This window comes from Pipistrellus hanaki (assembly GCF_964339955.1).
Source record: "Pipistrellus hanaki genome assembly, chromosome: 2".
Taxonomy (NCBI): domain Eukaryota; kingdom Metazoa; phylum Chordata; class Mammalia; order Chiroptera; family Vespertilionidae; genus Pipistrellus; species Pipistrellus hanaki.
The window spans coordinates 133,049,578-133,062,530 of NC_140504.1; the positions used below are offsets into that span (position 1 = coordinate 133,049,578).

The 12,953-nt window shown below is 47.4% G+C and overlaps 1 protein-coding gene across 3 annotated transcripts in view; it reads left to right on the top strand.

Moving 5' to 3' along the window:
• The window catches only part of BCAR3 (BCAR3 adaptor protein, NSP family member), a 113,580-nt gene that overhangs the window by 18,325 nt on the left and 82,302 nt on the right, over positions 1-12,953 (top strand). For all 3 annotated transcript variants that reach the window (XM_084873402.1, XM_084873403.1, XM_084873404.1), the window contains exon 3: positions 11,053-11,092. In XM_084873402.1, coding sequence (XP_084729528.1) covers positions 11,053-11,092 — 40 coding nt within the window. The remainder of the gene's footprint in view (positions 1-11,052; positions 11,093-12,953) is intronic.

Here is a 12,953-nt window from a genome sequence, read left to right on the forward strand (position 1 = left end):
CCTTTGGTCTGGGGGGGAGCAGAGAAATGAGGCAGGAGCTGCTTTGTTGTTCAAAGGAAGGCTTTTGTTTCCTTTCTTTTTGAGATGAGAGACAAAATTCAATATGAAAAGACCGTAAGCATGTAATAAAACAAAACACTTTTTTTTTCACACACATGATTTTTTTAATACAGTGTTTTGGTTTAATTAAAGCAGACACATCCCCGGGGCTGCCCTCCCTGTGGCCTGCCAGCAGCATGGCGAGTGTGTTCTAAGGACACTGAGCACAGCGGAGGTGGACGGACAGCCGAGGTTGGCATTCAGGCTTTTGCCTGCTGGGTGACGGCTGCTTTTCCAAGGTTTTGGGGAGCAGCCACCCGGAGGCGGGGTGCCTGCCCTGGAAGACAGAGCTGAGGTGTATGTTTCTACATCTGTTTGGCTGGGCGAAATCTTTCCTTTTGGAGGCCTTGAGGACATTATCTCAAAACCATAGCGCTTTTATTCTGCCTGTGAATCAGTGAGAAGAAACCTTTACAAGCAGGCTTTTTTTCGGAGGGGGTGGGGAATGCTGGGGGCGGAGAGGATGGGGCCGGTGGGAGTGGAGGAAGGGCAGAGAGATACCAGCCAAACAAAGCATCTGCTTTTATCAAAAGTGCTGTGTTTGGGCTTAGACAGCCCGAAGCCTGATCCGCTGATGCCAGACCCTCTGCGCCTGCCAAGAGACATACTGGCCTTGATACGGCTTTTCTTGTTCTGACTCCGTTCCGTTGGACGGACTGCTGCCAAGTTGAGATTTCAGCATCGGCTTTCAGCTCAGCGCTGTCACTGGAATTCTGCTGAGCGCAGGTTAATCTGTGACCACGTCAAGGTTTTCTCAGCCCCAACCTCCCTGTGTCAGGCTTGGGTTCCCTGAGACTCACCCTAGAGTCATAGGTAGGACAGGGAAACGGCACTGTTTAAACACGATCGGGGACCTGCCCGAGGAGACGGTTTAATTGCCGTTCTTCTAACACACGTCATGAATACATTAATCGGACCCTGCCGTGTTTCCAAATGAGGTCGAGGTGACTCAGAAGCAGGAATCGGCTGTTGAAGTGAAAGAAGCAGGAGTTATGGAAGTAAACAGTCTGGCAAATGAGGGAGGGAAATGCGCACTGGTCTGCAGTCTGCTCTGAGCTGCAGGAGGAAGACTCCCCAGGTCGAGGCAGAGGACGCAGAAGATCTCATGGCCTGAGGCTCTGAAAGGGAAACAGTTCAAAACAATGAAAGACAAAGCCGCAGTTTGAAAGAGGAAGACAGATGTGATCACCCAGGTTCCTTGTGTTGAAGGGGATGTGTGTGAAGGACTCTATCCAGCCTGGACCGACTCCTGCACGGATCCCCCCTGTGGTGCGATGGGCCAGGGCCATGCCGATGGATTCACTCACAAGGACACTGCACCTGCCTGTGTGCCAGGCGTTGTGCCAGGTGCTGGATATTCAAAGACAGGCCTTCATGGCCCTAAGAGAAGGGAGTGCCCATTTTGAACCATCTGATCCCACCAACACCTGTTCTCTCTATCTTAGCCACTGACCTAACTGACCTAACCTCCCCATTCACAGGGTAGCCCTTTGTATCATTTCACCAGTCCAACAAGAAGTTTTGGTTTTCTTGACCTCTGACCTTAACACCTTTCAGGTAGCAGGTCACTTGTTCTCCTTGACCAGGTGATGCAGGTTGTACTTTCTAGCTGACCCTTCCCTCAGGCCTGCCTTCTCTGTGCCAGCACTTCCTTTGTGCTGTCCTCGCCTCAGACCCAGGCGCAGAAGAGGTCGGGCCATGCCACCGAGGGCCTGATCAGAGGGTGGCACTGGCTGTAAGAGAACCAGAGTGCAGAGCGGGCAGAGGGTTGTGAGAAATGCTAAGGATAACAAAAAGGGCTTTCAGATGTTATGTCTGGAACAATAAAACCAAAGAGAGGGGGAATGTGAGAGAAACAGAGACACCAACTTGCTGAGCTTCTGTTCAGCTTGCTTTTTTGTTGTTGTTGTTGTTGTCAAGGAAATGACTTCTGTGGTTGGAAAAGGTAGAGTAAAGGTGAAGGAAGAGAATGAGGCCCTGACAAGAGGCTCCAATGCCACCAAGTGAGATGAAGCCCTATGGCCGCTGAGCGCCTGAGGCTGAGACCATCACATGCTGTAAACAGGAGCTGCAGGAAAGACGCAGAGAGATGTCTCAGTTTCCAAAAAAGAACTTGGAAGATACAGTTAATCTCTACATCAAATTCTGGGGAGAGAGTGGGTTTGTATTAGGACAATGACTTCTTTTGAAAACTTGTTAAAGGAAGCAGCAGCCTTAGGAAGTAGCAAGGCTTTGTCAAAAGCAAGTCATTACCACATTAACTCTCCTTCCTAGGGTTACTTTGATGGTAGATTCAGAGGAATGTGGAGAAGGTGTGTATGCAAATGCCAATCATGGGTGACGTCCTTGGGGTGAGAAAGATTCCTGCTAGATGGTAGTGCATGAAGCATGCTGTAGGCTGTGTCCTCAGCCCCATCCTAGCACATTTAAAAACTCGTCTAGACAGTAATATCGACACACAGATCACATTGGTGATGACATGAATCTTGGAGGAATAGCTAATATGTCAAAATATGACAGATACGAGATCCAAAAATGATCTTGGCGTTGTTTAAACAACAGCCCAATCTAACTGGAAAGACTGTAGGGAGAAGCAAAGACTTTCTCCAGAGTCCAAACACAAAGTCAAGGTGTGGGGTTTGTCTCAATAGCCCCATGTGAACCACATTCCAGAACTGAGATCACTCCAGCATCAGAGTGAGTCAGCCGTATGCTATGGCTGTCAAAAGGGCTAATGCGATTTTAGGAGCATTAATTGCAGTTTAATAATGAGACTGAGAGGAGTGGTCACACTCGGCTGCCCAGATCACATCCGGTAAACGTTTTTAGCCCTAGACGCCAGAAATGGAAGATGAATTCCCCATCTGCAGTAGAACAGTGAGTTTCTGTCCAGACCACGCCTCTGCTCTAAAACATTCTGTGGGTTTAATCATTAAGACCTATCCCTAAGGTTCTTCGTACTTGTAAAAAGGAACTTCTTATGTTGTGTTAAACCTGGAGGACAATATAAAATAAGCACCAACCTTAATCCTACCAACTACTAGTGAAAAAGCCTGCACTAACAAAGGTCAATAAATACATGGTGAGATGTAAGAGAACGAATCTCTTCTCATTCATTAAGGTGATGAAACAAAATGTATTGTATGTGTACATCTAACAGTGTTATAGTTCTCTATTTTTTTAAAGCTACACTCCCCCTTTTTTTTCCTCTAAATTATCAAAGGCTATCTGCATAATATACCCCCACCTAAAGCCAGAAGTATCTCTTTATTGGGACTTTAATGTGATTGTCAGTATCTGTAAGAACCTGAACATCCGACCGCACACTGGCTGATACTTTTCCGAGAGAGGTCATCTCTCCACTCACCAGGCCAGCCCTGTCTTAAGCATCTATTTCTTTTCATCTTCCCCTAAGCAGATGGCCCTGTGGTAAACACTATCTGTCCTGTTTATCTCCCTGATTAACCTACTCCCTGGCATTTCGCATATGCCTAGAGAGGCTCATTCCCAGCAGGAGCAGCGGGCCGCTCAGTCAGTGCCACTTTGGAAACATCTGGTCTCTGTGGCGCCGGGGAGCCACACCACCCGGGACAGTGATGTTCCTTTGCGAAGGGAGTTCTGCCTGAGGCCATCACAGTCCAGTCATGGCCCATGGCTAAGTTCTCTCCTTTAGGAGGAATCCCATCAATCCAAGAAGGACCTTCCGTTCTTGGGTCCCTCTCTCCCTACCACATTATTCTTCCCTCAGTGAACCCATGGTGTGTGGTGGAAGGGAAAGCTTAGGGTCTAGGTCTCCTACACAGTGCAGAGGACACACACACACACATACACACACACACACACACACACACACACTCGTTCATTCCTTCAAGCCAACATTTATGGAGCACCTGTGCCCTGGGGCTACAAAGGAGGATAAAGGAAAATACGGTCCCTGTGCTCAGGGAGCTCATGGTCCAAGAAGGGAGACAGGCAAGAGTATACATACTATGCTGCCTTATCATTCGTTGTTACAAATTTTTATAATGCATAGAAAAGAAGTGTTGAGGAGATGTTATTTCATTAATTCTGTGAGTTGTGGGGGTGGCGCAGGGGAAAGAGTGGTCAGAGAAAGTGGGAATGAGTGGGGAGATATAGGGATTCCAGGCTTCTTGGTTCAAGAATTCCAGTAGTTTGGGTGTGTCGGTGTGTAAGGGACAAGAAAAGATGAGGCTGGTGAGATGGGTAAGGCCTTAGAACCAAGGATACCATCGAACAAAATAAAAGTGAGAATGGTGGACTGTCCCATGTGTTAATCTTACCCAAAAGAACATGTGATCCAGTAAGGACTATTGTCCAGTGGACTCAAATTCTTTTTTTTTTTCGGGGGTAAGGATAAGGTTTGAATTTAGGTTAAAGTCTGGGAAAGAATTAGGGTTGGGTTGAAGTTAAGGTTAATGTTAAGGTTAGAGTTAGGGTTCTGGACTCAAATTCTTAACAGATTTAAAGCGTGTTATTATGTCTTCCTTTAACCCTCCACACCCAGCTCAGATTTTGAGATGTTGATGGAGCTTCACGGTGGAAGATGGAGGGTGAAGGCACAAGATGGAAGCCATATTTACATGTAAAAAGGCTGCAGCCACAAGGTTGCTGGTGGAGGGGAAACTTTCTCCTGGTGGCTGGGTTCTCCTTTCCTGATGGTGTTACATGCCCTGGTGCAGGGGTCGGTTAAGAATGGTAAACCTGAGGCTGCAGTGTCTATTCCTCATTGGCCCCACGACTCCTTAAACAGACGGCCTACTGATCAGACACACCCTGCCTTTTCAGCTTACATTTCCACTAAGTGTTCTAGGAATGCATACACTTGTGATGAGTGGACACCCACAAAGCAAGATCTCCCTCATCCCTCCCATCAGTAAATTTTAAATCTCTGAAGTGTTTGCACAGTGCTTCATATCTAGGAACCTTGCTCTGCTTCCTTCTAAGGTCTGTATAGATTCTTTGAGTGTTCTATGTTGACAGTTTTTAGTTGTGAATCATGACAGCTTTATTCTCCCTTTTCCAGTTTTTACACCTTTTATTTCTTTTGCTTATTTAACTTGTACTGGCTTGGACCTCCAGGATAGTGATGCACAGAGCAGTAATAGTGGACACCCATCTTGTTTCTGAATAAATTGACTGACTGACTGATTGATTGATTGATTGATTATAGTAATGATTCTGGTACTTTACCATTAAGAATGATACTTGCTGAGGTTTTGGGGTTTTGACAAAAATGCCCTTTGTCAGGTTATAGAGGTGAGTGTGTGTTTTCTATATCTAGTTTGTGGAGAATTAACTTTCTCCCTGCAAAGATCATGAAAAGATGATTTTTTTTTTAAATGTCTTTCTCCCTATCAATCAGATGCCCAAATGACCAAATGATTTTTCTTCTTTAATGTGTTAATGTGATAAATTATATTAGTGGAATTTCTCATGTTAAACTGGCCCTGCATTTTTGAGTCAACCCAATTTGATTATCATGTGTCTTTATAGATTCTTGGATTTGGTTTGTCAATATTTGCTTAGGATTTTTCCTATCTGTTCATGTGTGAGACTAGCCTATACATTTCCTTTCCCTTATTGACCTTGTTTGTTTTTGTTTTTTTTGTATCAAGATTATAATATCTTTTTTAAGTTTCTTGAAGAGTTTTTATAATTTTCAAGTAACAAATAATTCCAAAATTTGGCAGAATGTTCTAGACAGTAAAACCATAGAGGGCTGTGGGAAGATATTCAACTGCTGATTCCATTTTTTAATGATCATAGGACTATTCAGATTTTCTGTTTGTTTTTGAGGAATTTGTTAGTTTTTCCTAAGCTTTCAAATTTAGGCATCAAGATGTTCATAGCATTCTCTATCTATGCTCTTTTGTTCCTATGATTATGACCCCTTTTAATTTCAAATGCTCTGGGGAAGAATCTGTTCCCCACAATCATTCAGCTTGTCGGCATAATTCAGTTTCTAAGGTTGCAGGACTGAGGTCCCCAGTTCCTGGCTGTCTGCCAGGGGCCACTCCACATTCCATGCCTCGGGCCTTTCACAGGCTCTCTCATCACGTCACACCAACCACAGGGCTCCTTATGTTCGATCCCTCTCACTCTTCAAGTCAGGTCCACTCAGGTAATTGTCATACCTAATGTCCACTGATTTGGGACTTTAATTACATCTGCGAAATCCCCTCATAGCATTCTTAGTGCTTGATTGACTGATGGGAATCTTGGGAGGAGGCATCTTCAGAAATCTACTTCTCACAGTGAGGTTGGAGAGCTGGCTGGGCTCATGCCAACTGGCCTCGACAGCTGCTGTGAGAACTTTGGGGTTTTGTTCTGAGTGGATGGGAGCCGTTAGAGGATTCTGAGTGGAGGGTGGGGGCGCGAGGGAGACCTGTATGAGTAAGGTCACTCTGGCTGCTATGTGGAGATGGCGGAGCTGCAGTGTAGCTGGGAGGGTCTTGCAGGGTTCAGGTGACAGGTGACAGTGGCCTGGACTAAGGTGGCACCGACTCCTGATCACTTACAGTTCCCCAAATGCACCTTATTGTCTCCTGGCCCCATGTGTTTGCACATGCATCTCTTATTGCCCGGGCATTTCTCATCACCGCCTCCCCTACAGCTTCTTCCCTGCGACAAGCCCTGCGCGCCCTAGAGCTTGGCGCAGATGTTGTAGATAGGCTTCTTCCTGGGGTTTGTCTCTCACTGACACCCTCTCTCTCACTTGGGTTGTTTGGGTCTTTTGCTCTGTCATCCCCACTTGCCTGAGATCTGTCTGAGGACAGGGCCTTTGTCTTGGATCCCTGTGCTTCCAGGGTCTGGCCTGGTGCGTGGCATGTTATAGGTGCTCGGTGATGTTGGCGGGATGCATGTGAGAAGTATGGAAGATACTGGGCATGAAGTAGTTAGGTCAGTACTCTTGGGGAGCTCACCTGGTAGAGGGAGAGACCGTATGTAAACAAATACTATGCAGTGACCTGGGATGCAAACGCGATGCCACAGGTGCCAACGCTGTGAATTCCTCGTGTGTGTGGATTTTAGGGGGAGCGTCTGTCCTCCTCCGCCTACAGGGTTGCATCAAGTTTCTCACATTTCCCCCCATTACGTGAAGGAACCATTTTATTACCAGCTATTCCTTTTTATGTATATCTAAAAGGACATTTGTTTGGCAACTTCGTTAGCCATTACTTTATTCTAGTCTATTTAAAGAACTAAGCATTCACTCATTTAAAGCTTTGTGTAACTTAAGACAGACATAGGGTACTTCTTTCCCTGTCTGTATTCCAACCACTTGGGAACGATCCCTGTCAGGGAAGTTCTGCTTGTGTATTCAAGATAGAGAACCACTTCGCTCAAAGCAGCAAACACTTACAGATCAAGTGTCCTTTTAAGAGGGGGAAAATCATTAACCTGGTTACAGATGAGAAACAAGCTGAAATAATAAATATATCCCAACTAGACATCCCTCGGTATGCACTTAAGAAAGTGGGGTAGTGGAAAGAGTGACTTAACTGGAATAAACAAACACAGTGATGCTACTTAAAACTCAATACACTTAAGACAAAATAACAGGCGAGTCCGGTTTCACCCTGCTGCTTCCCTGCGGTTTGTGGACCGTGCAGCGAGGGGCCGCAGGCCTGCCTGGGGGCGGGGGTGCTGGGGACGCCTGCCAGACTGCAGTTATAAAGAGAGAGGCACACAGCATCATGGATCCACATGGGTGGGGATTCATTTAAGAAAACACGATGTAAAAAAAAAAACACACCAAAAAACCTTTTATTTATATTGCCAAGTTCCTCTGTTTGTTTTCCAGTGATCTCTGTTGGAGAATATAAATCTGTGGTTGGAGGAGCGTTTGCTGCACAGTCCTGCCTGAATAATTGGCCGTCCCATTTAAAATTGGTGTCTGGGGCTACAGGGCCAATGGCTCTGTTTTCTAGCTCCTGTCTTCCTGGTGAGCTGGGATCAGGGCAGGCTGAGGAAGGAGACACAGCACTTCTGCATTTAAATACCATTTTAGTTTGGTTCGAGGCAATTATTTTTAAAGCTTTTGGATTTGTAACACACCCACTCGGTTCTGTTTGTGCTCCTTACATTCCCTCCCCCGGGTCTCTGAAAAGGACCCACCAGGACCCTGGAGCCTCACCAGAACCTGAGAACACTGGCTTCCCCTCTGCTCCCGGAACAGGGCTCCCTTAGCGGAGTTCCTTTGGGGGCAGGGTCAAAAGGGGACTTCAGTTTACCCTTGACCAGCGCCTTTGGTTTCCTTCTCTTCTGCCAAGAGTGTGTGTGATGGGGGATCAAACAGGAACCCGGGAGTCCATCCAAGGGGGGAGGGACATTCGGGAGGACACCCAGGCTCTCGGGCACAGGGCCTGTGGGTGGGAGAGTAGGGTGGTGGGAAGGGCACAGGCCTGCGTTGAGGTCTCTGAGCGGGGACCCTGCAGATCCTCAGGAGCCCCCCGGCACAGCACCTGCTCCAAGTGGGTTACCCCACTCCCTTCCCAGGAGAGTTTGAAGGGTTCCCCTGAGGGAACTGAGAGAGTTTTCAGGTGCATCTCTAGAGAAAGGGAGAGAGGAATGTTTCAGCTTTCAGATGTGAAGGCAGAAGGAGTGTCCAGCTAAATCTGTGAGAAGAGCAGGTCCTGGACACAATTCTAAAAAGAATTTCCCAAGAGAAGGACATCTGAGCATCTAAAGAAGAAAGTTAGAATTGCAAATCATGACTGTACGGTCTTGCTGTTTGGCAGATATTCCCCCCCAAAATGAGTGAAATGAAGCTCAAAAAAAATATTTGACAGTGTTAGCTGCCAATGAAAAAATTCAAGCTTCAAGTGAAAACGAGAACTTTGGAACATTTATCTCCTCCACCATGCGCTCCCTGCCTCCCCTCCCTTCTCCAATTCATCTGGCATCTGCTAAGCAAGACAGTAAAACGATTTGCAAAAATGTGAGGCAATGTCACTATTCTCATTACTGAATTTCTGTTAGGAAAAACATATGCATTATTAATAAAAATGCTACTTATTTAAACACATAATGGGTTTACTTTTAAAATGTAAGTTGATTAAAAATTTGAAAATTTCTCAGTTTTCATTTCTGTGACCAGCAATCAGTAGGTATAATCCACGTGTGCAGAAGCTCTTTGGGATCCTCAATAACTCGGTGCATAGAGAGACCCTGAGACCAACATCATTTGAGAACCGTTGATTTAAACAGCACACATCCTGTACTTTTTATCCATGATCAGGACACATAGGTATTAATAGAAAGTTGAAAAAGATGAGAAATAGCATTGCAGTGGCTCTGACATCTTTCTGCACGCAGGATCCTGGCCACTGGGCCCAGGTAATTAGCACACGGCTGAATGCCTGTTAGCCTAAAAGTTACTTCAGCAGAAAACCAGGGGTTCAAGAACCTAGAGGGGAGCACCGTGGCCCAGGTTCCACCAGCAAAGTTTCCAGTCAGTGGCTGGGGGGTTCCACAGAGGTTTTTACATCTGCAGGATGCCCAGAGTACGGCCGGAGAGGCGGGGGCCGGGCCCAGCAGGCAGACTCAGCGGCTTGCAGGCACAGTGAGTGCCTGGCCCCGGAGTGCTGTATACCCCTCTGATGGGAGTGCACCGGACCCATGAGCTGAAGCTCTTCTCTGGTCCTTTGGTTCTACAAGGGCCTCATTTCAGAGCCTGAGCTGTCCGCCCACAGAGAGCATCTCGGTGCCAGCCCGCCTCTGCCGTGTGCCCTGTGAGCTGCCCTGACCCGGGTGGTCAAGCCAGGCCCAGAATGGCCTCCAGCCCCCAGATGGGCTGTGTGTCTGAGCCGTGACTTTGCTCTGCTGTTCTAGGGAGCAGACCTGCCGGCTCCCGGAGTCTCTCCGAAGCCCCGGATGCGGCCAGACCTGCAGATGGCTGCTTGTCGGGTGTCCCCTGCCTTCGGGTGCACGCGTTCTTGATGTAGAAATACTAAGTCTCCTCCTCAACAAGATTCGTGGTTCAGGCTTCTGAGCCATCGTGTCCTTTCCAAATGATCGCGCTGCGCAGGGCTGAGTTGTTTCGAAGTTTGGGTCTCCGGAGCAGCTGTCTCTGCACAGCCTGGCGGAGGGGCCTCCTTGCCATAACTGTCCCTCGGCCTGAGTCAGATCCTCTTCCGCTTTCTATGGTAAGAGCATCCTCAGTGCCATCACTGGTGTTTACTTTAATTTCTAGTCAGCCCTAGAGTTTTATTATGATAAACACAAGCAGACATTAGGTCGGGAAGGAAAACAAATAATTGAGCAACAAAGAAAATTAGGGTGAATTGCTCAGCTTGACACCAGGAGTGGGTGGCCAATCAAGTCACCCGTAAAAAAGAGAAAGAGGGAGAGGGAGGGAGGGAGGAAAGGAGAGAGAGAGGAGAGAGAGAGAGAGAGAGAGAGAGAGAGAGAGAGAGAGAGAGAGAGAGAGAATATGGTTTAGAAGCAGAACTGGCACAAGCCCCTTTCTCTCTCGTTGCTGGGTGCTGGGTGACCTTGGGCAGCCGCCTTGCCTACCGGAGCCTCTTCTGTCAGGTGGATGTGACCCAGCTGCCGGCTCAGGCTGCTGCCGCCTGGGCTTCCAGCCCCGCTGCACTCCCACCCCGTCCTCCTCCAAGCTCTTTGCTTCAGGCTTGAAGGCTAATTATTATGCTCCAGTGAACCTAGGATCACCACATGGAAGGAGTCCAACGTTTGGACTGATGTGACAGAATACACAGAGCTGCCAGACGGAGGTCCTGGTGGTACCCCACCCCGCCCAGCACACACCAGGCAGGAATCGGTGTCCGCTCTGCCTGCCTGAGCACTGTCCGGGAGGTGGGCCCATCTCTGTCATTGGGATGAGCAGGGTGAGATCTTGTGGGTACATTTCACTCGGTGCAGGAATGCATGGTTCCCAGTGGTCCTCATATTTTTGTTTTCTCTTTTCAGGGATCAGCAACTTCTGGACCCAACTCTGGAGTATGTGAAGGTAGGAAACCGGGATTTAACATGTAATCAGGGCCCTGTGCAGTGGATTTCCCATGTTTAACACAGGATTGCCAAGTAGCACTACTGTCTGGCTTGTGTAGGAAGCTGATGAGATGGAAACAACCAGGAGATAATCGACTGTATTCGGTCTTTAGTAAACTTTGTAGGGGTCTTACCTCATCCCAGTAGCATCTACATTCTTTTCTTATCCGAAACCCTTAGGGCCAGGTGTGTTTTAAAATTCAGAATTTTTAAAGAAATGTTTTATATATATATATATTTACCACCCCAAAGGGCCCTAGGGTCAGCTCCCCTTCACCAAACTCATTACTTCAGCAGCGATGAAATGGGAGGATTTCACCCTAAATGGGATAAATAGGCCACAAAAGATTTTATGTAGTTCAGGTCATGTTTTGCCACCAAATGAGGTCAGGTTTGTTTGGCAGCCAAATGAATTATTTTTAAAGTCCCAATTTTCAGGGAATTTTGGATTTGGGATGGCGGGTGAGGAATTGTGAACCGTGTTTGTCCTCGGCGAGGACTGACGGTGCCTGAGGCTTTCTGCGCTGTCCTTTCCCTCTCCCTGCGGCCAGTCTGGCACCGTGAGCTGTGCTCACACCTCCCTTCCCGCGGCCGACACTCAGTGCTGACAAACAGTAGATGCTTCTAAACAATGTTTTCCTTCTGAGCAGAAAGAAAGGGGTCTTTTCACTTCTTCCCTCGGCCCTCCACCCCATTTTTCGGGTGTGTGTGTTTGCTTTGTTTTATTTTTGAGAGCTGTAATTAAATCTGGCACCTACTACAGAAAAGAGGACCCTGGCTTGTCACACCTGGTTTCTTTGTTTATGACATCACGATTAATTTTTTCTTATAATATTTTTTATTTTTTTATTTTATTTTTTATTTTTTTTTTAAAAAACGTTGTATTAGTAAATTCAGCACTTGGAGCTGAATACACAATTCCCTTCTTTTTTTTTTTTTTTTTTTAAATATATTTTATTGATATTTTACAGAGAGGAAGGGAGAGAGATAGTTAGAAACGTCGATGAGAGAGAAACATCGACCAGCTGCCCTCTTGCACACCTCCTACCAGGGATGTGCCCGCAACCAATGTACATGCCCTTGACCGGAATCGAACCCGGGACCCTTCAGTCCACAGACCGACGCTCTACCACTGAGCCAAACCGGTTTCGGCTCTTATAATATTTTTTAATTATAATGTGAAGGAGGAAAACAGTTTCTTAAAAGAAATTAGCAGCTGTGGAAAACGGTTGGTTATGAGCACAGCACCCCATTTCATCTGTGTTAAGCAAAATAGAAGCTTATGGAAGAGAGAACCTAAGGAAGCTTGTGGAAACCTAGCACAGGGAGCACAAGGAGAGAGATTAATTTTCAGGAGAAATCATGGCAGGAGTTAGGATTGAAGGAGCTTGCCTCTGAGCAGCCACAGCCACCCTCATTGTCCCAAGAGCAGCAGCATCCCACGTGGGAGTTCTCCGCCTGCTGCTTTTCCGCGGGCCGTGCCTGCCCCAGGGTGCTGGCGTGTTGTTCCTTGGACCAGAGGATGGATGGACAGTAAGAAGTGTGGGGGGGAAGGGGGACTGTAGTAGAACCACTCGGTCACGGAGGCAGTCACCATGAAGTGTGCTGGGATGGGTCTGTGTCTGAACTAATGTCCCGGAAGCGAATGTGCGATCCTGAACCCGCAGGGCCACCAGGTCGGAATCCGGCCGGAGCTCTGCCCGAGGGGGTCTCCCTCCCTCCCGGGTGCCTCCCTCACGCTCTCCTGCAGGTTGTGCTCTGCTAAGCGTGAGTGGACCCTGCTCACAGGCTGAGATTTGACTTGGCCGCAGCCCAAATTG